General features: G+C 37.9%; 1 protein-coding gene across 1 annotated transcript in view; it reads right to left on the bottom strand.

Moving 5' to 3' along the window:
* The window catches only part of MAP3K5 (mitogen-activated protein kinase kinase kinase 5), a 107,350-nt gene that overhangs the window by 47,203 nt on the left and 34,920 nt on the right, over positions 1-25,227 (bottom strand). Inside the window, exons 2-10 of the mRNA XM_075203153.1 lie at positions 22,940-23,079; positions 20,476-20,499; positions 18,331-18,524; positions 12,544-12,712; positions 11,862-11,968; positions 9,745-9,915; positions 3,551-3,663; positions 2,030-2,189; positions 73-226 (exon numbers count right to left, since the gene is read on the bottom strand). Of these exons, the coding sequence (XP_075059254.1) occupies positions 73-226; positions 2,030-2,189; positions 3,551-3,663; positions 9,745-9,915; positions 11,862-11,968; positions 12,544-12,712; positions 18,331-18,524; positions 20,476-20,499; positions 22,940-23,079 (1,232 nt within the window). The remainder of the gene's footprint in view (positions 1-72; positions 227-2,029; positions 2,190-3,550; positions 3,664-9,744; positions 9,916-11,861; positions 11,969-12,543; positions 12,713-18,330; positions 18,525-20,475; positions 20,500-22,939; positions 23,080-25,227) is intronic.

The following is a 25,227-nucleotide window of genomic DNA, read 5'->3' as shown; positions in this document are numbered from 1 at the left end:
AACAAATTTTTTTGTTAACTGAAAGCCAGGTATTTCAGGAAGAATCAATATCAGTAGCGGGGAGGGACTTACCGGAAATCGTACCACAGTCACATCTGTATTTGTGGCTTCCACAAGAAAATCCATCCAAAAATCAACATGCTCTTGTTTGGATATATGTTTCTCTAGGTTTGGTTTCTTAAATTTCTGGTATATTAAAATGGTCTCCACAACCGAATTCAAGTACCTAAACACCGTAAAGGATATATAAAAACAGGGATACTCTGCACTCTCCAAACACATTATTAATTAATCTTGAAAGCTTTCATTTATGGGTTATAATGCAATGTAAAACATGTCAGACTTGGTTAATATACGCTTGGTAAATCAAAGTTTTGTTAATATTTTCTCAGTAACTACAGTCAATCATTGGTGTATCTATCATGGGTGCCTGGTGTCCAGTGAACATGCGCCCATAAAAGTTAAGGGGGCCCTCGTGCCGTGCCCTTAACTTGTGGAAAAACGAACGGAGTGACACAAACATTAGCAGACTATAAAAGAGGCCAATGGGGCTCCTGTCTGAATTCCACAGCAGTAGGGGGCCCAAGGCTTCTGCCCTATCCACCCCAAAGTGGTGAGTGTCCTCTGTGACCGCCAGCTACTAATCGGCACTAACCACTGCAAAATGATTAAAGCTGGAATTCCCCATGACTCCCCTTTACCACCAGCCAACCCAAGCACTACTCACATTACTTACACAGGCTCACTGCTTTTTTTTTTTTTTTTTTTTTTTTTTTTTACAATGCTCATGGGAATAGGATTTTAGGTGCATTAAACAGATGTATTTACAGGTCATATAATGAGCAATAAATTGCACCACACCAACTCCAAACGTGTATATCTATATCATAAAACAGGTTTGGTATCCTATATGAAACCACATGATACCATGTTGCTATACTGTACCGATTTAAAAGCAATGACTAATTTTGATGAGTCAATCCAATAAAATAACAATACCTCGAACTACAGTGTATATAGTGAATTATCTCATTAGCTAGAATAAACATATCATGTTGTGGTTTCACCTCTATAGTTGCAACAGCATTTTCCAGTGTGTCGGAAGTAAAATACACCTACTCTGTATTCTTCACTATGTTAAGTCGACAGTCTGTGTGAAGTGTAGGTGGAGAAGAGATATCAGATGCTCTACGCAGACTAAAAACAAGGGATCCATGTTGTAGATGGGAGTGTAGAAAGACTGGAGTGGTAACTCTCAGGAGTGAAACATAAAATGTTTACTCAGCCTGACATACATAATTAGAACAAACTTGCCAACTTCTGAAATCTCCCCTCTGGGAAAGTAGATCTCGCTGCTATGTCCTGGGGGCGTGACCACATGAATTGCATCATTAGACCCCGCTCCTCCATGGAACATGACCATTTTAAGCCTATTACAGCAGGGGGTGTGGCCATGGTGATGCGATTTTATGCGAATTGCGTCACTAAGCCATGCCCCCATCCTCTTCACTAATGAAATGGGGAAGTATGTGGGTGGTTGCTCTGCTCTCCCAGAAAGAGAGTAGACAACTATAAACTAGAGTACAGAACAGAGAACGGAAACTTCCCATTATGCATAACCAACATCCTCACTTCCTGCCAAGCTCTGACAGGTCATACATTTAAATTATCTAATTTACTTATAGAACTTGCTTTTGGGATAACATAAAAAATCCATCACAAGAAAATCAGGACATATTTTATTAGTAGCCACCGGCACATAGTGGCTGCCATTCAACATGTACTATGCTCCCAAGGCAATTTCAATGTTATATGTCACAAACCCACCTTAATTTACTTTTAAGTTGATGGAAGAGATACATTTACTATTTGGAAGAAAAGAAATACTAAAACTTTGAATATAATTATGACTGAAACAGAAACTAAACTGAAAACTACTAAAAGGAACATTAAAAAAAAAAAAAAGAAAGAAAATTTGTAACAAAGCGCAAGCTATAATAATAAAAAAAAGCTTCACGCAGCAGCTTACCAAGCAGGTGTCTTCAGTTTGAAAAGTCTTTCTGCAGCCTGGATTACTTTTGAATGGTCATTTGCCAATACACTAGCCCCCATATAATATCCAACATCCCAGTAACTTTGCAGTTTTTCCAGATTTCCCTTTTTTCCCAGCAGACTGCTAAGTTTCACCCCTATTTGGGAACAGAAAATAAAATCTCATCAATATCAAAAGTTACAATAGCAAATATTTGTGAAACAGAAAAAAGATAAAAGACTTCTAATGTCAGTAAAGGGTAGAGAGTCAAAGAAATTGGGTTGATTAGACACAAATGCAGCAATGCTAATGGCCAATCTATTAAGGCAAGACAAAATCATAGTAGATTCTTCATGTGCAAGGGGCCCCCCCCAAGAATGTCAAAGCATGTTTAAAAACCAAAAAGTTGTGATTTTGACCAGGCCAGATAGTAAATCGTGTAACCCAATGAAATAGTAATAATAATAGTAACTTGGGAAAAAATGTGGGTGTTATGGGTGGCCGGAAGATCTGGTTGCTCAGCAGTCATGTTAAACTAATGTATGACACCATAGATTGCCATGAATAATAAGGGGAGAGGTTTCATGAAGACAAAAGGTGGTAGATTTTATACTATCAATGATCACAAACGCATGAAAATTTTGAGCAAAATGCTTAGATAACATCAATAACTGCAATTATAACATCTTAACATAAATAATTATTACACTCATATATTGAGTCCAGTAAAATAAACAGGTACTCGCAGTGGGATGGTAACTACCTATTGTCACCTCAGTGTTATACTGTTTTATCCAGTGTATAACAGCCAATTCCACACAAGTGTTATATTCTGGCATCGTTTTCTAGGAGAACGGTCCTGGATGTTTTCTCTTTGTTGAGGGTGAATGGACACACAAAGGGCCTGCTGGTATACTCAAACTAGCTCCAGTTATGCTGGCCATCTGTATAGTAGCAAATGCTTTGTAATTCTTGTCTGGCACATTTTGCTCTTGTGACTGCCAATAACATTTCCTTGTCCTAATGGGCCTCAAGCCAACAAAATGAGACAGTGTTTATAGCATATAAACAAGGTTTACAGACAGATAGTAGCGCCTGACTAGGATGGAAATTTGTGCAGCACTGAAAGGTCACTCTTGCATAAATCTACAGTAATTGCTAATTAATTACAATCAGTTGCTATGTTGTTTCTTATTTTTATAGTGGTCTCTCTCTTTACATTAGTACTGGTAAGAGGCCATGTTTTATGGGTCTCTCTCATGGTTTTTGTATGAAGATAAGATAAAGTGCCGTTCATTAAATCACTGAAATACAGGAGGTGTATGTGTCAGTCAGTAATCGGTTATAAGCAGTCAGGAAGGGTATATGTATTAAGCTATATATTCTGTTGCATGGTGTCAAATTTTAAAGACACTTTTAGAGCAGATTTGTTGACCACTATATACGGACCCTTGTTTATTGTAAAAGTACAAGGAGCGAAACAAATAACCCCTGGAGAAAAATGACTGCTGTAACTACCTATTTTGCGGAGTTCAAACGAAGAGTCGAACCCATGACCAGCAGCCAGGAGGAGCACTGCATAATTAATTCCAGACTGAAGCGTTGGCTCGGATTCAAATGCTTTCCTGTACCTGTTCAAATAAATTGAAATTCATTTATAAACATAAATTTAATGTTAAGCCCCGGAATATCATGTTGTGCTTACATAACAGTCCACTACTCAATACCTCAAACAATATCATTTTGCCATTAGCATAGAATGATTAGTGTTCGTGTTAATCAACCTGAAATAATAGAGGAGATACTGAATACTTGAGAATAATGTAACATGAATGCAGTATCTGTGGTAACTAATGGCACATGAACAATAATCTTTTATAGTAGAGATGATAACATACCAATGTCATTTTATCTATTGCTCTTTATTTGCAATAGTTTGGACAGAGTATTTTACACTGATCTTGCTTTTTTACCCCAATAAATGCTCACTATTTTCACTATCTCAGAATATTTGTTAAAGAATAGAACAGGAGTGTAATCTAAACAAATAGATTAACTATGAGGCATAAACTCTCTCTAACTTTCTGTAAATAGATGCAGATTGGGAGAGGGGGCATTAAATTGGGAAAAAAACAGGAATATAACCTGGTATAGTCCTGGTTTAGTCAATGGTATAGCAATAATAACAATAACTCTAAGAGTTTCTAAAAGCAAGTAGAGCACAAGTAGAAAGTTAGCATGTTATATGGATTATAATAAATAAGTGATGTTAATATATGTATAAACTCCTGTAAATAATTTCTGCATAGCAGTGAGTTTGGATGTCTTTGCTTATGGTCAATAGAGGTCAGAGGTCACCACTTAAATGTTTTTTTGTTTTTTTTTTGGTTTTTTTTATTAAAAGGCCTTCCATTGGAAATTATTACAGCTATTAGAAGTCCACTGGGATTGCTGTGACATCTATAAAACCACTCTTACTACAGCCTTATGCTTTTGTATGGTCATAAAACTCCTTGTTGGCTTCTAATATCCATATAATTTATAGTACCCCATATATATTTTTTCTGTGGCAATCAGTACCTTACACACAGAAGAACAAATGTTAAAATAAAAAGCACTTTTTTCTATATGGATAATTATATCAATTCCTGCTTCACATATACAGTTATCACTATCTTTTTTAGTTTTTCTACTATCTAAGAAACATACATCTCTACGGCAGGTCACTTGCAGGAGAAGTAGCAGCATTATCTAATTTGGAGAACCACTTCCGTTAAGCAGTAATGTCTTATTCATCTATGTGGCTGCTCATTTAAAGCTAGTTTAAATTATAAATTAAATACAGCAGTTCTTGGTGGTAAGGGACATGTGTGTCTGTGTATAAACCACCAACATATGTATACTGCAATAGTTATTTAGTAGACTTGACATACTTTTTAAAGAACACCACAACCAGTATTAGAACACTTACTAATTACCGGGCTTGGTTTTTGTGTTATAATAACCACAAACAACCATTTGTGATACATTGGCAGGTATTAAATAATAAACATTACAACTGAATATTCTATGTGACATCTAATTGTAGCTGTGTGTCTTTATGTGGCATCTCACTATGGTTGTTTCCTTATCCAAGGTCTCGCTACAGCCCTGTTTTTTTAAATGACATTATACAATAGTGTACAATGGCAAGCGGTCACTTTCCATTACAGAAAACAGTCATTTGTAATGTAAAATTAAAAAACAAAAACAAAAAAACAAAAAACTAACCTTAAGAAAATAAAAAGACAAAAATACTTTAGCCATCTAAATATTAAAGTTTTCAAGAGGGTGAAGAAAAATGATCTTATGTTTGGCTTAGTTCTTCTTGGTCATTATATGATCTCCTTAACCTATGCAATAGGTCCCTGAAGAATATTTTTTACACGGTTTAAAACATTAATTTTTAAGTTGGTATCTATATACCAAGTAATTGAATCTTCCACAAAAGTTAAAATACATCTTAATCATATTGTGCCCTCTCTGTAGTACGGATTAGGAAAAAGTCTTGAGAGCTCTTATATCCTATAATTGTATAGAGCATCCATATCCTTTGCAAGGCATCATCTAGATTCAAGTGTAAAGAAACACAATTTGCTTGTGCATGGTCAAAGTTAATTTAAGTAATAAACACCCCTCTCCAGCCACGGTCAGACAATGAGGAAAGGATGTGTGTTTAACGCTAATCCCCAGGGTGGAAGGCACTCAGCGTGGGAGCAATGAAACCAAAAAACAAAAATCACATCAGTGACGTAACTCATTCAGTGATTTAGAAGCTCTAGTCATCAGACTGGGCGCAGTAAACAGTGCGGCGCAAAAGTGCTAGCTCTGGGTATAGGGGATCAGGTTGGAACCAGAATCTATAAAAAAAAAATATAAAAATCCGGCTTTCGCCTTTGAAGGTGATCGGCCATTTTTATGGGCCAAGCAAAATCTATACAAAGAACAGGAAAAAAATAAGAGCTCTAGTTTACTAAATTGTGTGGTGGGGTTGGGGTGCACAGCAGATGTTGCACGGGCACCACTAAATGACCTCTACAGGGGGCACAGAAAGAGGCAGAGGAATAGTCAGCCTCATCTGAGAGGTCTGTAGAGAGAGGGCAGTGAAATTGGATGGGTGCATCAAGTTTCGCCAACATGACAAGTGTGTACAACAGGGCGAGAGTCCCCACAAACCAAAGTCCTAAAAAAATGAGGAGCCATTGGGTGCAAAGTTGCCTGTGAGAGTTTACCTAGAGAGAAAGGTATGTAGTGGCAGCGAGAGACTCTTGGAGGGGTGAGTACGTGGTGGCTGCCACAGGAGGATATTGTGGTATAAAGGGTGGAAGAGAATCCCAACAAGAGTGTTCGCGTGGTGGGGATTTAGAGTGAATGTCTCCAGAAGTGGGTCCCCATATGTGAATACACAGCATGTGGAGAATGCTTTAAGTCTAGCACAATCTGGAAGTGTCCCTTAAGAATAGCTGTCAGTACCAGAAGTATTATGATAGAAGGTCCCTGCATATGTAGGATTACTATACAGCATCAAGAGGAGTATCCCTTGGAAAGTACCCCCATACCCGAGGCAGCGTGGCTGTAGTTGTAGAGGATGTGTCTGATGTAGGGAATGGTGTGCACAGAAAGAGTGCAAGAACCTTTGATCCATGCCTATTGTGTGCTTGTACTCCGGATTACTCTGTTTGTTGTGTAACCTTTTTTGAACCCTATAACACTGGGTATGTGAACTACAGGAATGGTTTCAGTGCGTATGTATTGTGTATTGGAGAAGTTGGCGTTAAGAAAACAGAATTGTATTGCAACCATTATTCTTGTATGCTAGAGGAGAAGGCATTTAAATTATGCTTATTTCTTCAATTTGAAAGGAGATGGCCTGGCGCCCAAAATGTATTTACGTATGCACTGCACAGCCATTAGTGGCCCCCACCATTGTAACCATACTTAAATCTCTGAACACTCAGGAGACCACCTGGTTGCGGATGTCACACTAACACAGCAGAAGAGAATGGCGACAATGAGTGGGTACTATGCAACAGGATACGCAAAGTAAGTGACCGCACAACACCAATACCAGAGGGGATTCACAGCAATGTACTGTATATATTAAATCATACATTATTCTTAGGTTAATTTTCACCAATTAACAACGAGTCATAGGTTCATCAATTTCCATGCTTTTAAATGTATAATGTAATTTGTACTAATAGTGCATTCAGTGTAAAAAAAGAACAGTTCATTTATATACAAAGAGACAGCAGCTGTTAAAACAATTTGTCTTTCATATGTTATTGTATTTTTATTTAAATAAAAAATAGGAATATATAATAAAACTGGCTCCTGTCTCAGCACTGTCATTGTTCTTTCGACTGATGCCAAAAGATGTAAAACCAATAATAGCTTACTACTTTGCCAACATAAATAGGAGTGTGAAAATAAGGAAGTGGTTAAAAATAACAGATGTGCTCTGAAGACAACATAGCACAAGAAAAAGAGAATTATGGACGTACAATTACACAAAATGAGTGAGAGAAAAATAGTGAAAAAAAAGCCTCAAACCATAGTACTCAAAATAAAATCACAATATATTAAACATCCTAAAAAACTAGTTAATTATTATGCATACATTTTTCAATTTAACAAATCTTGTTAAGAAACAAAAACAGAAAATGAACACATTGGGAGTACAGTTACAAGAACTATATAGGGCTGAAGTCTCAGAGAATAAGGCAAAGGTGTTTTACATTAGGTGAAGATGCACATTTTACTCTATAGCCAATGTTTTCAGACTCTGGCAGCATCACTGTGACACGTCTAAACATTTGGTTAATTCAGGCCACGGACAAAAAACAAACAAAAAAACGTATACTGAATGCTATACTTGCCAATATTTATAAGGTCAGATGGTATGTACAGGAGGTGGTATTGTGATGGTGGGTGATCAAGAGATACAGAGATTTGCGGTATCTCAAAGTAGAAGGCGAGGCCAGATGACGCGGAATGAGTCATAAAGCCCCACAGCCAGCAGGTCCCGGAGGGTCCCTGATGTTCTGGGAGATCCCCCACCCCCTCCTGGCATACATAACGACTCTCTTGGCAAGGTGCAAGAAAGATGAAGGAGCTGTCAATATTTTACTGCAATGATTTTATATGAGTAAAGCAATATTTCATCATTTTTATGCAAGAATAAATCCCAGAGTGTAGAGAGATCCAGCCTGCCCGGTTTTTTTCAATTGCACACCACAGTTTTGTTTCTGTTGCGGTTAATTTTTATTTTTATTTATCTTTATTTTTTTAAAATAAAATGTATCCTAGTCTACACTATCAATATTTTGAATCCCTAAAGTGGAAAGCTCAGTAAAAGATTTGTTCATAAAACAAGATTTGTTCATAAAACATGATTATTTACATTGATTAAATATGTATAAGGCACAAATGTCTCCAGGCTTTTGATTATAAATCCCCAGTTGCTAATGTCATCTCAGTTTGCAACTTATCTATAACCTGGTCTCAATTTGTTAATTAAGGAATTTATGTAAGAAATATTAATATAATAAAGCCTTAGTTTCAATTTTATCATATTGGTGTAAATGTCGTAAGCAAAAGCAGGGATGCCTATATGGCATGGGGCAAATGCCAACTTCCATCCATCTGGGTCATCAAAGGTTACCAGAATTATTGATCAGTAAATTGGATTAACAGCTCTACCCGGAGGATACGATTTAATTTTTTGTGAATATACTGAAGACCATCATTAAAACTTGAACATTTTATGCCTCTTTTATCTTTGCTACTAGAATCCAAAACAACTCAGAGATAATAAGAGTTACAGAGTTAGTTTGTTAGTCAACTGAGCACATTAGTTTGTGCAGCCGCACCCAGCTTATATACTTCCCAATCAGGAGGGCCCATCACAGAATGTTTATGTATGGCTCGGTACACACTGGAGAATTTTTCGACCAACGTGTTATGTACAACAACTTTACAGTCGACCGAAGGTCCAATCGCACGATTAATGCGCACAAAATAGTTACGTTTTAGACTATTAAAGAAAGATCGACCGTCCGGGCGGCGACTTTTCACAGCCATATTGTCGTGAGCAAAGATTTGAATTTTGTACACACTGAAACGACATATGAGGTCCATCTAACCATATCCCCTAGAAATTTAAATGAAGGGCAGAGCATGTTCAATAGTAACCACCCCAAACCTCATAAAAAAAGAAAAAGTGTTCTCTTCATTCATGCTTTAGCATATGTACAGTGAACGTTCGTTCACAACCACACATCAACAAATTCAACCGTAACATGTGGGACATGTAAAGCCATCAGAAATTTACATACACATGCCCCCAAAGGAGTCGCAGCTCCAGGAACTATCAGCAGTTCGCAGATCAATCGGAAACTTATACACACTACATGATCGTTAGGTGATTGGTTGGAAAATATTAAACAGTACAACCAACCAAATGAACGGACAATCGACACTTTGGAACAACTTGCGACCATTGTGTCACTATACACACTAACCAGACTTCTGACCAACGGTCGTATGTCTGCTGATTTGCCCGATTATTGGACAAAAAAGCTCCAGTGTGTGCTCAGCCTAACACACAGCAGCATTATCTTGTCAGACAAAATCAGCGGCAGACCACACAATTGGCAGCAGTGAATACAAACCAGAATATGCCATTGTCCCGGCTCTCTTCACTCGTGAAGTTAGAATCAAGAAACATGTCTTTGTAAATCCTTCCCACCAGGCAATACACATCCGAAGCAACCTGGTCCTCATGTTCTACCATAGGCAGCATTATATCCAGGGCTTTTTCCCTGTCCCCTGGAAGTTTCCTCCTATGGAAAAGGGAGAATGTTACACATCTGAGCTCCAGCAGTGTTCCAAGCGCATTTCATGTCGAGGCTTCCAGAACATTATAATACATAAGTAAAGTTAATGAGAATTTGTAAAGCACCACAGTGCTGTGCAGCAACAAGATTTGAGGAAAACAGAATAATCATAAATCAGAGACATAAAAGGTGGATAAAATAGATGCAGATGTGAAAACAAATGATAGGTAGATACAGTACAGGGCCCAAAGTATGTAAACACCCCTTCTAATTAGTGTTTTTGGCCAACTCAGCCATCTGTGAACAAGTGCATAAAATCTAGCATACAGCCCAATGGAACAGATGGCCCTGGATTCATCCACTGTTAGCTTCCACAGCAATGGCATGATTACATCACAAGTCCATTTGTGGCATGTAAAAAGGCAGTTTGTAGCACTGCGCATGTGCAAAAAATATGGCAGTCTCCTTATTACAGCGGAGCCTGATAAGCTTGCCCAAACCTGTCCTACCACACACTTGTTATCTCCATGTTTTAGTGGTAATCAGCCCAAGGCTATACCACTGTTTATATATTTGGTGGAGTTGTGATCAACCCTCTCTTTTCTTTTTCTTTTTTCAAATCAGTGTAAAGATACTGGTGATGCAGTTTTATACTCTGGTTGCATCTATATGTCACCAAGATGTGTACCTTAAAATACGCAAATAAAAACTCATCTGTTCAGATACGTTTTTGCTTCTATGTTCAGGAAGCAATTTTAAAATGTCATTCTAAATGACGTTCTAAATAAGCAATGTGGGTTTGTATGTATGTTCCTCCCTCACACAGACAATTTCAGCTACTATGTAAACTCAGCACAACAAAGATCACAGGACACTGCATTTGCCTGTGATGTACATGATACATTAACAATTCTTTTATGCCTGGCTTCCATTCTATGGGACATAATACTAAAGATACACAAGGCATTTTCCTTGTTTACTGGTAAACAAGCTTTTGTGATAAGTTTGGCACATTATGGAACTTTGACATTAAAAAATATGGAAGCTATTTTATCACAGCTGAAAAATCAATATTTTGCTTTCTCGTGAACTCAGTTCAGCCAACAAAATGGCTGCCTCAATCATAGAAGGCAGTTATAACAGCTACTAAAACCACATAGGGCATCCACAAGATTTGGTCAAAAATCATGATTTTCTAGAATGCCAATTCTGTCAGCTTTTATAATTTCCTATGACAATACACCCAACTATAATTACATTGCTGATACATTATGTGCCTCTGTTGCACAATATGATCACTTCAATGATAAATGGTGCTCATGAACACTCAGAGAGTTAATTAAAACACTATTAAATAAATAGCAGTAAAACTTTCTGGTCGCCTTCCTTAAATTAAACCCATAATACCTCAATAAATCTTTCACTGGCACTTTCAACAAAGCAGAAAGGGCAGTATGTTGGCTAAGTGGTTAGTACTTGTCTTACAGCACTGGAGTCATGAGTTCAATTCCCAACCATGGCTTTATCTGTGAGGAGTTTGTATGTTCTATGTATTTCCTCCCACACTACAAAAACATACTAGTAGGTTAATTGGCTGCTAACAAATTGACCCTAGTGTGTGTGTGTGTGTATGTGTGTGTGTGTGTGTTTGTGTGTGTGGGAATTTAGACTCTAAGCCCCAATGGGGCAGGGACCGATGTGAATGAGTTCTCTGTACAGCGCTGCGGAATTAGTGGCGCTATATAAATAAATAATAATAATTCTCTCAGCCACCACTGTGTGATTGGTGCCATTAAAGCCACTTTTCTGTTAAACACTCATAAGGCAGAGCACCACTAAACTATTTCAATTTTAAACAGTTACTGTAGACTAAATACAAACTAAATGGGAAGGAAACAATAATACCAATTGACCAACATGTTATAAAACAGTTACTAGATAATGATTCTCACCTATTCAGAGCAAATGCGTAATGAAACTTCACATGGAGATGGGAAGACAGGTCAAAGGTCGGTAATCTTTCTAAGGTTTCCACTAGCTTCACAATTGCATCATAGTCCTATTCAGATAAACCAATTGTTTAACGAAATGAAAAGAGTAGAACTACGATTTAAATAATCGCTTGCACACATGATGTGAGCAGGTGTGTATATTACATACATAAGAAATGCATTATTGACATGTCAAATGTAAAACATATTAACAATTGTGGATATATGATCACTAGAATAGATGCATCCAATAAAAAGATCATACACGTGAAAAGACATTAGAAAATAATAAATGATGAGTTATTGTACTTTTACGCTTTCCATATTTGTAATAATTCACATTACTTAGGAAATGAGTTATCACGTTTATGTTCCAGGTCTCTCACATGAATCTGTTAAATCAATTATTAAGTAAAGATATTACATGTTGTACTGTTTTATAGACCGTCCAGCTTTGTCACAGTCATAAAAACTATTTGCTCTAGAAATAGAGTGCACTTTGTTGCAAACTTTGGGCAGCTCTCATTTAACAAGGCTAGTAAACAATATATCCCTCATCAAAATTAGTGTGGCTTTTTGTATTGCATTTAGCTATACTTAATTACACATAACCATGTCATATCTCAGAAGTAGCTTACTATACCTGTATATCTCTATACGATAGGAGAAAATTGATAATAATGTCAGGTGATAAAACTTCAATGTTGTCCACACGCTGTCGTATCCTTGTCAGCTCGGCTGCCAGTTCCTTTCCAGTGTACCGGTTGCGTGCACGTCTGATCTCATTGAGAATTCCTTCTCGGAAATACAGGCTACATTTAACAAAACATTCAAATGTGAAACATTTTTTATTAAAACGGAACATTCCAGCTTAAACATACTGCTCACAGGTTTCCATCACTGACCTGTAAGTTCGTCTAACAGAACTTGTTTATTAACCGTTCCTACATCACATGCTATCTACATTGTAACATTGTGCATACTGTAGTTCTGTACACACATGGGAATAACTTGTGAGTGAGTGGGCCTTAAAATCCCCTTGACATTTCATTATTTAAGCAGTATAGTACCCAATCCTAGCCTTCATTATTACTGCCATTATAAGGTCTGTTAAAGTGGGTGGTACTGTTTGGAGAAAAGAACAATTTTTAAAGTGCAAATGTGTTGCTCTGATGGTCTGTAGTTTAAAAAGTGCCAAGGGGAACCCAGTAAAGCAGAATTGCTACTAGGCAGAGGAATTCTAAGCACATCCCACATGGCACACTAGGGCTGACAATGCTGTATTTGACCTGCCTTCATGATATGTTCATTAAACTTTATTACAAAGACATTTTTAGACTTGAAATGCTCATTCTCCATAAATATAAAATAGGAATGTAGTCAAGAAAATTCGATTTTAAATACAGAATAAGATAATATGGTGTAGCTGGTCAATTTTAAAATATAAGGACTTCCCTGGAAATTAGGGACAGTGGCTACAGAAGAGGTGGATAAAAAGTAACCCCACATATAGTTGGAAGCGCAGATTCTCCTGGCAGACCTATAGTCACTCTCAGTCTTTCCCCTGAATGAGACTTCTATGTCATAGTCCCAGCTTCCCAGACTGTGGCCCAGTGTAATGCCACCAATCTGTCACAGTTATTGGGTCCCTAGAATCAGCTATTTCATCTTGAGACCAGGTGACCCTTCTGAGAGCCATAGTAAAATAGAGGTATGTGGCCAATAAGCTTGCACCCTCTATTACAGAGCCGGTGTTCTCGCAGAGCTAACTTCTCCAAGAATAAACAAAGTAAGAAACAAAATGAAATAAAATAAACTCTAAACGATGCCCTACTCTGTGGGCACTAAAATGAAAACTGAATAACCTCCATACAGGAGGGCATAGAGGGGAGGAAGCAGGCCAGACAAGTTATTTCTTTAGTGCCTTATGCCCAGCACAGAGTCCCCCCCCATACCCAAGGTGAGCAGTGTTCCCCAATTGGAATGAATGAGAAATATGCATTTTTGTACCGCATATGTGCACCAAGTACGTCATTCATACTACGATTCTTGTGCATTCCTGACTTGCACGGCCGTACGTCGAGAGGCAGTTCAAAGGAGGGAAGGGGCATGCAGCATTAAGTACAGGTACAATAAAAGCAGGTTCACATTGTTGCTCTAGAGCAGTGGTCGGCAACCTCCGGCACGCGTGCTAGACGTGACACGACAACCACTTCTGTCTGGCACGCTGGAGCTCCGCAGCTGCCTCACTAAAGCAGCCAACGAAAGCCGATATGGAACTTCTGCATATGCTCAGCAGCTCCATTTCGGCAGTCATCGGCTGCTTTAGTGGAGCAGCTCCCAGGTTTCATTATGAGAAGGGGTGCTGATGCCAAAGTTAAGTATGAGGAACACTATGAACTGGGGGCACATCTATGTGGCATAACATGAACGTTTATTTGTCTGTCCCATTCCTATTAATATTATGATATTAGCATCATAAAACATATCTACATACACAAATACATACATGCACATATAATAAAATAGGGACTCCCCTTCCAGAGATTCATGCACCAGCGCTCATAGCTTTAGGAAAAGAAACAGCCCCATATGCAAAGCACTAGCACTCTTCCAACAACTGTGCCTGGGTGGGCGTTGCGGTAATAAGTAGTTAAACGTAACAAATCAGCATTATTAAATGTGGCACTATTGGTACCAGCAAGCCAGAGCAGTCAATCTGTTTGGTTATACTGGCGCTTGAAGAACTACAAGTGCCACCATATGCATGGCATCCAGGGCTCGCTGGCTCTTAATCAACTTATGAGTGGACAGAACATTTATCACAGGCAGGTAAATGCAAGATAGTACAGTTCATTCTCCTTTCCAACATATCAACATGCAGTTCTACCTTAGGAGACTAGTACATGACTCACCTCACAAAACAGTGTCATTATTTATGTCTCAAATAACGTAATACCCTGTCTCTACTTTGTTAAATTGTAACTAAACAAAAACTGATACACTGAAGAGATCACATTACTGTACTGCTTTTCTTTACAGAACACCTCTCTCTCTCTTTCAGGAAGAGTTGCTCAAGCCAATTCACCACATTTCCTTCATCATCATTTTATTTATAAGGGCACAATTACAAACACATACACCCAAGACACAGCCAGTTCAGACAAAGTTAAAAGCAAAGTTACATATGTATCTAATGTATTTAAATACAACAAAAGACTGAAGCAGGGTATACATCTATGCACTGATCGTGCAGATCACACGATAAGCGACTGTTTGTTCAGATATTGCAAGAGTGTGTACGCTCCGACGACCATGTTTCATCTTGCAAATATACACTGCATTGAAGGAACAATGTTGGACAAATGTGTAAGTGTGTATGCATTCATGACCAGCAGCATAGGCAGATATCTGTAACGCGTGTACAGAGTCACAACCTTTTCAGCAGATTGATTTGAGAGATGAAGATCACAGATCTGATGGTAAATTGTGTAGGTGTGTACACATGAATTAGTATGCTCATCTTGAGTTTCAATAGTTGGTAAAATAAAGAAATTTCATCTGAAGAAGGATTGTATAGGTGTGTACCCAGCTTAAGTTAGCACAGAAACTTGCTAAGGTTCAATAGCCATATAGGGCCTTATTTTCAGTTAATTCAGCTAAAAAGGTGCAAATGTGAACCTGGACAAACCAGTTGTTATACAAAGGGTGCAAAGGATTTATTCTCATATGCATGGAAAACACTGTCTGTTTGTGCCTGTGGCACACAAATACTGTTTAGCTTTGTTTTCACACTGCAATTACAATTACCTAGTACGCAACCCCCTAATTTCACGGTCTAGCTGGATTTACTCCTAAATCTAACTGAATCCCCACATCAAGCTCCTCACAGAAAGAGGGAAATAGTGCCCCAAAATTCCAGAAATGGTTTATGATCATTTTTACTTTTTTGCAGTGAGGTTAAAATGAACTGGTTATTAAAGCATGGAGCTTCATACATATATTTTGGGAGAATATATGTTAGAAAATGTTACAATAAAAGCAGGTGGATAGTAATTAAGCAACAGAACATAAGTAAAATATAAAAGGGAGACTAAATAAGTGCAGCAGAAATATACACTTCTGTATACATCTGTATAAGTTATGAGTTAGCTGTGTACTGGTTTTCTCTGAAACTGCTCTGCAAGCTCTGCAGCATCTTCCTATCACAATGTATAAGCTGTGAACTAAAAATGGGGAGGTGGAACTATGAACATGTGACTATGTAAAATACATACATTACACAACATGGTAACATAAAAGACCATTCTTCGAAATCAACAACTACAGGATATAAAGCCCAAATGTCCAATATGTTATGCCATCCAGCACATGTGAAACAGTACCTCACCAATGTATTTTCCTATTGTAATTATCTATGCCAACGTACTTCATTGAAAATAAACAGCAATTTACTAATTCTGTCCATGTTGCTGCTATATAAAGTGAAATAGTAAGTTCGGAGCATGAATGGAAGGTGTCATGTTGGAGGGTCAGGTAATGTACTAGACGTGTGCACCCCAGCACACAAGATATACCACCAGTCTTGTGCACCAGAACACTATTATACTTAGTCTTGTGTCCTACCACACCATTATACCACCTAATGCTGCCTAGAGCACTATAGCAGCTTGTATCTGTAATACCCTGCAAATCACAGGTATATTACTGTATGCACTCATTCAGAAAACTATAGTTCCCCAGAGTGCCTCTGGGAAGTTAAATGCAAATTGTTTCGGCCATTTTTGGGTGGACAGACTGCAAACTACAGCCCAGGCTGCTCTCTAGAGCCCAAGAATGTACTAGAAGGCTTAAAGGAGATTCTTGGGGAAAAGGGGAGGGGCCAAAACCAGACTGGCTAGAGAGAGAAGTGATGTGTGTGACAGCTGGTTGAACTAATGCAGGATCTTCCCATAAAGAGTCACTGAATCTATGGCTGATTTGTTGTCCTGAGGGATGTTTGCAGCCAGCCCAGAAATAAGCACCTTTGTAATATAGGAAAAGACCTAACTTGCCACTGCCCATGAGATGTCAGCAGGACTCATATGAAGACAGATAAGTTTCTTTTGTTTTGCTATGTTCAAGTTATTTAAGTGAGACAACAAACTGTTATTAAAACCTCTGACCAGGAACTGTAATATTGCTATTGAGAGGTGTTCTAGAACGGGCAAAAGGAAGAGTTTTTTTCCAGCCAAATCTGCTGTATTTAAAAGTTATCTGCAAGCTGACTGAAACTGCCTAAAATGGATGCTGATGAGAGAAGTGCAAGTTGTTTAACCCTACAGTTGCTGGGAGAGTTGCTTATTCCTTTAGACCAGGCCTGTCCAACCTGCGGCCCTCCAGATGTTGTGAAACTACAAGTCCCAGCATGCCCTTCCAGCTATGAACAGGTTGTCTATTGGCAAAGCATGCTGGGGCTTGTAGTTTCACAACACCTGGAGGGCCGCAGGTTGGACAGGCCTGCCTTAGACGGATTGCTAAGTGGACTACTGATTTCAACTTCTACAAGTAAATAAGCTTCATGTGTCAGCTGAAATTTCGCTTAAACCTGTAGATTATAATTTACCCCCTTGGGTTCTGTATATCATAGAGATAACTAGAAAGCATCTAACCTGAACAAGCTGGATTAATCCTTGTTGCATCTCTGCTGAAAGTATTGTGTTGATTTATGTTTGCATATTGTTGAACCAAGATTCCTAAAATGCGATTTATTCTGTGACATGTTAAATAATATTGCATGTTGATAGTATTGTGCCATTACTTCTCTACACTACCACTACTGATCTGCTGCTGTGGTAAACCTTATGCCACAAGCAAAGAGAATAAACCCACAAGTTTGTGCAGTTTTAGCCCTGTGTTCCTTATTTTATTCCAACACTACTGAGGGAACCTTCGCCTATCTACCATACCACCGGACCTGTAGAATCCTTCCTTATACTACTTTCCGGATGCCAACAATCTGCCCTGTTACATATCCAGCACTATTGTACCAGGCTGTGTCCCCCTGCACACTAGTATAGGACCCTATGTCATACAGACACAAACATACCAGGCTGTGCTAACTAGTAAACTAGTATACTACCTTGTTCACCTGAATATCCCAGGTGCACAAGTACACTAGCCAGTCTACCTCAGCACACAGTAGTATTCCAAGAAAGGTCTGACCTTCAGTAGAATTTGTGAGTATTACTATAGCGTGTTTTGTGATTGGGTGTAGGTGGCGTTAGAATTACATGAATGCCAATGAACATGCTCCTATTCTTACAATTTAGCAAATTGGCTTTAATCGAAAACACACAAACACACCATTTCTCTTCAAATACAAGAAATAAAATTCATAAGACTGTAAACAAAGTTGTACAATTATGTAAATCAAATTAAAAGCCCTTACCATGAGCTGGCCTGTGCCATCTTCAAGATTTGAATGAAGCGGACCGACAGTGGCAAACAAATGGGGCCGAGAAGTAACTCAAAGTTAGGCTGCATCAATTCAGTCAATCCTTTCATGAAGCTGCTCTCACAGCAGAACACCTTGTTATGTGGTGTTGTCATATAAGGAATAAATGTGTAGTTAGCAGTGCACATCTGCAAAGAAGATACATGAAACAAAAAAAGGTATATAAGTAACACATTAACATTGAAAAGTGAGCTTACTTACTTTAAATACATACAAATGAATATATCTGGGCAGGGCAGGGCAGAGCAGTGTGGCTGGATCGGTCATAGCAGAATGTAAGTAAATAAAAATCTAACCGAATCTTTGTTTTTGGTGACATCTACTCACCTTTTGGGGATCACCAGACAACCACTGCAATTTTTAATATTTAATTGCTGGGTGGGCAGTGACTATTAATGATTCCTGACCTCCTTGGTAGCTGTAATCTTGAAGCCTTACTACTGTACTATATTACAGAGGGCTCCTATTCATGTCAGCAGCAAGGCGGTAGTTTTCAACCCTTACCATGCAACAGGTAGTAATGTCCAGCACTAGGACTCTTCTAGCCGAGGGCTGAGCAACTACCTGGCATTATTGTAGATGGCAGGTAGTGAGCCTGAGGGAGAGGGCGGGAGTTTAAGCGTAAACAGCTATTTTCTATACGGAAATAAAAATGCATTGAACAACTTTAGTTAATTTATAGGAATTTATTACCTTAATTAAAACCTGACAGATCCACTTTAAATATTGGGAACTAAAAGCACTGGCTACATTAAAGTATAATGTGTATCTTCTATATTTGATTGTCCTGAATCCCCTGCATACTGTAAAAAATGGTTGAGGCATTAGCCCTTTATAGATATTAAACAGCACATAACCAATAGGGATGGTCCAGATAAGATTTTTCACACTGAAATACTCTTCAGATCAGCTATTATGACTAAATATTGGCGTCTGCATCACTTTCACGCAGCAATCTAAAAATCTCATCTATTAGGGCTGTTATAGTATGGACAGCATATGGGACTATGCATAGATAGGATGTGATTTTTATGCTGTACTACTTTTCAGGCAGTTTAACCACTTCACATCCCAATTGAAATGTAACATAAGAAAACGCTTGTATTGACAAACCCTTAGAAGTGGCCACTTTACTATGTACTGCTTTCTAGTACTGGGTAGGACCCCCATTTGCCCCCAAGAACAGCTGAAATTCTTTGTCGCATGGATTCATCAATGAGCCTGGAACATTCCTTAGAGATTTAGGTCCCTGTTGGCATGATAGCATCAGTTACCGTAGATTTGTCAGCTGCACATTCATACATTTATTCTCCCGTTCCACCACATCACAGCATATTCCAGTTTCCACAGTTTTAACTATACCCTCTATCCACATATTTACTTCTACTCCCGCTGATCTTACCCACACCATTTATCCCTTCTCTCTACCACATCGTGATTTTCATCTCTCCATTTCTATTTGCTTATTCAGTCTAAATTTTATATTTCCACATTTGTTTTCTTGTTTTATATTTTATTTTATATTTTGATATAGTTTTTATTTATTTTTAGATTTCATGTTAACTTGTACTTCAAATAAAGGTTTATAAACATAGTTGAGCTATAAACTTTGACCTAACTAGTTTCTTCGCTGGACTGTGCAAATAAAACCCTGCACAAAAACCACAAATTAACATTATAAGAGCTAATAATGTGAAATACTGAATTTCCCAAAGATACATTTATACCTGCTCACCAAAGCCACTATCAGCACTATACCCTATACAAGAGAGCTATATACATTTATACATTATTTATTATATAGAAAGAACTAAGAACATACCAACCAGGTATTTTGTGAACCACAAGAAAGAAGGTGAGCCCCCTCTCTCCCTTCTCCAAACCTCCACCCTTTCCACAGGTTCTCCAAATATACAAGGAGCAGAACCAAAGAAAGATACAGTGAACCTTACCACCACCGATCCCCAACTAAGGAACAACAACAGGCTGCATGAATGAAACCACCACCAAAGTTAGCTAATTCAGGATAGCACATCAACATGCCAGCAGCAACACAAAAACTCCAAAATATATACTCACATTATTCTTTTGGCAAATGATTTCCTGAAGAAAAAAAAAAGAGAAAATTAAAATAAATATAAATGCAGCTAAAACATACTAAGGAAGAAAAGCAGTAAAAAAAGGTGAAAATTATTGCCGCTGTTCTAATGTGAGAGTTTCACTTTTAGTAATAATCACTTTATTTTCAAGTTAAAAAGTGTATGTAACTAAAGTAGGCCACACGCAGTGCTGATCCTGGAGACTGGCACGACGCTTACCAGAAACACTTGCCACTTTTCTAATACATACAAATATGGCTAAAGTAGACCAATCTGGGCAATTTGGTCCTCAGGCCAAGGAGCCGAAACACAGTGCAACACTATTAGTGTGGTTGGCACAATCTCACAAGCAAGCAGAGGGCAGCGATCTGCTGACCAGATTTATGGAAACAATTTAGACTTGGGTATAGAATTATTTTTGAACCACACACACCTGCGATATTGGCAAATAGAGTAATTATTGCTGGTGATATCAGAGTGTGCGTGGCCAGTACAAAACAAACACTATTCAGTTCTTTATAATGTTTAGCAAATTGGTATCGGGGCTGCTAACTGGATGATGTGCCACTTGTCCCAATTATACTACTCTGGAAAATATGGTGATATTTCTATATTTGATGCCTTTGTGCAATTCAAAAATTAGGTGCCATTTTCAAGACACTTGTTTAGCAATTTCTATTTCAGCACATTTAAAGGCAGGCAAATGTGATGAAGTTGGTATTTACAGGACTTGTCACTCCAGAGTAGCAGAAATCCAATTTTATTGACAGGAGTGTATGGACAGCAGTTTGTTCAGCATATAACAACACCTGAAGCCATTCAAAATCCCTGTGAGCCTGACTCTATCTAGACATCATCTTCTAACTAGTCACCGGCCAACTAACTTGCCTCGGTCACCATAAAAAACAAATAAATAGTCTTTTATTCTCAATAATTAACCAATTAAGAAAATAAACTAATTGCACCCATGGTATGCACCTGTTTGCTGTATGAAAGCATGAGTGGGAATTTAACCCTCTCTACAACCTGTATCTGCACACTCTTTGGAATTTCACCTATCGCTTGGCAGGAGAGATGTATAAATGGCTGCCGAGATAGGTCAAAAACCAAAAACGAGCTTGGTCAGTTATTCCTGATTTGCTTTAGTCTGTGAATCAGCCATAAGCATGTTGCATCGTATAATAAGTTGGTTTTCACATTAGAAGGTTGGCCTCAGTGATGTGAGGTGTGCCTTTATTTTAGGTGAGGCCAACTTCCCCGAATTAGACATACACAGACAGAAAGGAAAGGGGAATAGAAAACGGACATAGAGGCAAGTTGAGAAAGTTTAAAAGATACACATGGAATTCAAGGGAAAGGATAAGTAAATACATGTGTGTGTATTAGGGACCAATTTACTTTAAAAACAATTTATGTGCGAAAATACTTTAAACTGGCATGAAGCAGTAATATAGTTGTATTATTTGCAGTCTATTCCATATAAAACTCAACTTTCAGTTAATCCATGGCTACAGGTGAGGTTTGGTAAGGGGTGTGTGGTGTGGTATTCTGAGTATTAGAGTGGTTCTAAAACTTATTTCACAAGACCTCAATTAATAAGCCTTCAATTGTGATTCTTAAGGTGCTTGTGAGCTCCCTTGCTCAATAAATCTGTTAAATGCCACTACTAAAACATTTTAAACCTGTTTCTTCTGCGGACAGAACACAACACGAGCGGAAAAAAAGGGGAAAATTATTTGTCAGAACAAACCCAAGTGCTGGTTCCAAACATACATCTTATACTAAAAACACTTTTCCATTCACCTGAATAGCAAAAAATGCTCAAATTGTCTATAAGGGTTTTTCTTTAGAAAACGCCAAGGACAGCATGAAATAATGTTATTAAATGTCCAAGTTACTAGATGTGGCATGAGTAACAAGTATGGCTTATAGAATTTTTATAAAGAAAAGAAAGTCCATCTGGATGTACCCTCAAACAGCATGAGGTCACATAGTTTGCATGATTGATATGCTGCTGTTATATCATGTATGGATGCTGATAAAGAAACCAGAATGTAGAATGAATATTTACTATTAGCTACACTGACTGGTATTCTTGGCTAGGGAATGGATGGGTGCAGGCTAGAGTAGTATAAGGGCTGTCTGTGCAGGACGCATGACTAGATGCTACAGTTGGTCAGCAGATCAGCAACATTCTTGTGGAGTAATGCAACTCTCCTGAGCATATATAACAGAGCTGTAAAGGAGTCATGAGACAAACCTATATGTGTGTAATGGTTTGGTGCAGGGTCTAGGAAGTATATTACAATATGGAGAAGAACACTACAAACATATGAACTTAGGTGAAATTGGTGTCCGCTGAGGATTGTGTGTTTATTCATTCAACAAGTGCATTTAAACAATGTTACCTGAACTTGCTGATTTTACTGTTCATTTTAACTTACCTTTAGCGACTGTAGAGATTCAGTGTTTGTATCACAGTAAAGGATGATATTATTGGCCATGCTAAAGCTTTCTCTAACACCCAGATGGTAGAACAGGGAGGGCTGGCGAAAAGCATCAGTCATTTCTACCACTGCAATATCTGCAACACACAAGAAAATAAAAGTAAGCACTATACATATAAAACATTCAAATATAGTGTTTCACTAAACAAGGACTACTAATAAAGGGGGTGTCCCTTTCTATATGCCATTTCCAGGAAGTGGCTTTGTGTAGCAAGGGTGAATGTTCAAAAACAAGTCTCTCCCCTCCTCCTCCTCAAAAATGTTAAAAAAAATAAAAAAAAAGTTATTATTGCTGTAGTTGAACAGTAATAAAGTCATTCTGTGATAGGACTGCTATAACCATATTAGAGGACTATTATTTAGGAACCTAACAAATGGACATATAGTAATCACATGTGCTTGAGGTATTAGAGTATGATCATTATTGTATAATTACACACATTTGGACACATTAAATGCCAGGAGTAAATCCAGCTAGAAGGTGCAATATTGCACTTCGCAAAAACATGTTGTAATGTGGGGTGTGTGGGAGGGTTAAAAATATGCAGACAGATTTAAAGTCAGAGGGCATCCTAAATCAACTCTTAAGTGTATAAATAAAGCTAGCCAATAATTTTGTTCCTGCATTCAAAAAAAAATATGCATTTGCACCCCTTGCATCGCAACATACTTTGTCCAGGTGCAAATTTGCACCCTTTAACTGCACTTTCTCCTAACTTTAAATGAGGCCCTCTGTGAGAAAGTGTATTAGCTGATGCATGCAATAATACAGCTCTAGTAAGAGAAACATCCAAACAGTATTTTACCCAAGATTTGATTAGGTACCTGCCTTTCCACAATCACAGAATTTCAATCGTACCTGAAACTAGGATGGAAGAAAGATTGGAAAGACAAGATGGGGAGCTGACGGGATAGCAGAGAGAAGGAGATCAGATATGAGGCATAGTGAGAGGGAAGTCAGCTGCAAAGACATGGGGAACAGAAGAGGGGCACTGAGCAGAACCATTGGTTACTAGGATACAGATATTTCAAGCAAAATACTGAATGCTGTGGGTATGTAGATAGAAAGTCATCCGTAAACTTGTCTGTCCTATACATAGCATATTATGTGTAACACCAGATTATGTAAACATCCCTCACATTTTTAAGGAGCTGAAAGCTGGTAAAATGCCCATGTGACTTTTAGACATATGATTGAATTACAGGACTTGGGTAATTTATGTAAATAAATATTGCAGGGTTTCCACTGCAGAGTAAAATCTAGGCACATCTAGTGATTGACAAATAAACAGAACAGTATAAATAATCAGTTAGAATGATTCATAGCAGGTTCCCCATGCTTCTGGAATAAACAAATGACGATATTGTGTTGCAACTCCAAATATAAATATATAACACACACAAGCTATACTGCTTCTGATAGCACTTGCATCACTGATCCTATCTCTATTGGACAATAAAATCAACAAAACATGGTGTGTGTGTAATACAATATATATATATATATATATATATATATATATATATATATATATATATATATATATATATATATATATATAGATAGAGAGAGACCGACCAAATACGTGAAAACGAATGCACACTGCATGTGCGTTTTTAATGCGTTTTCTGCATGTTTTGTTACGCTTAGTGTTATTAACAATATAATATTAGTAACATACTGATGAAATGCGTTAGCATATGAGAAATAGGGTTTTGCTGCATTCTAAAGTTTTAAACACAGGGTTTCATTTATTAAATATAAATAAGTGGATGTCCAATCAGGATGTGTTTTCAAAGCAGTGTTTTCGCAAATAAACATAAGTTCAAAAGTATAAAAGTACCGCCATTTACTACGCAGTCGTAGCTAGTACCAGAATAAGACATGCTAACCAGAATTTTCTCTTGTCCAAAGGGCAGAGTGGAATAATTTATACACAAGAGGTGCAGGTGGATTTATTGTATAATAGGAGTTCCAGGCACAGTTACACTGGTCACTTTCCTATAGGCCAAAGCCCAGGGACAGTCCTATAGCACGGTCTATTATAGGTCAGCTCTTCAGTTCTTGTGGCTTGGGTAACTGTATATGTGACCGTCTGCTCATCCCCCCAGATACTGGTTTAAGTAATTCCTCTCTAGTTCCCACCATTAAAAGGAGTAACATGAGTGTACTTGGTACAATGTTATATAAAGCCTATAAAGATTTTATACACAACGAAACAATA

This window comes from Mixophyes fleayi, chromosome 3 (assembly GCF_038048845.1).
Source record: "Mixophyes fleayi isolate aMixFle1 chromosome 3, aMixFle1.hap1, whole genome shotgun sequence".
In the NCBI taxonomy this organism is placed as follows: Eukaryota; Metazoa; Chordata; class Amphibia; order Anura; family Limnodynastidae; genus Mixophyes; species Mixophyes fleayi.
The sequence above is the reverse complement of the archived record's forward strand: the minus strand, read 5'-3'. Positions and strand labels throughout refer to the sequence as shown.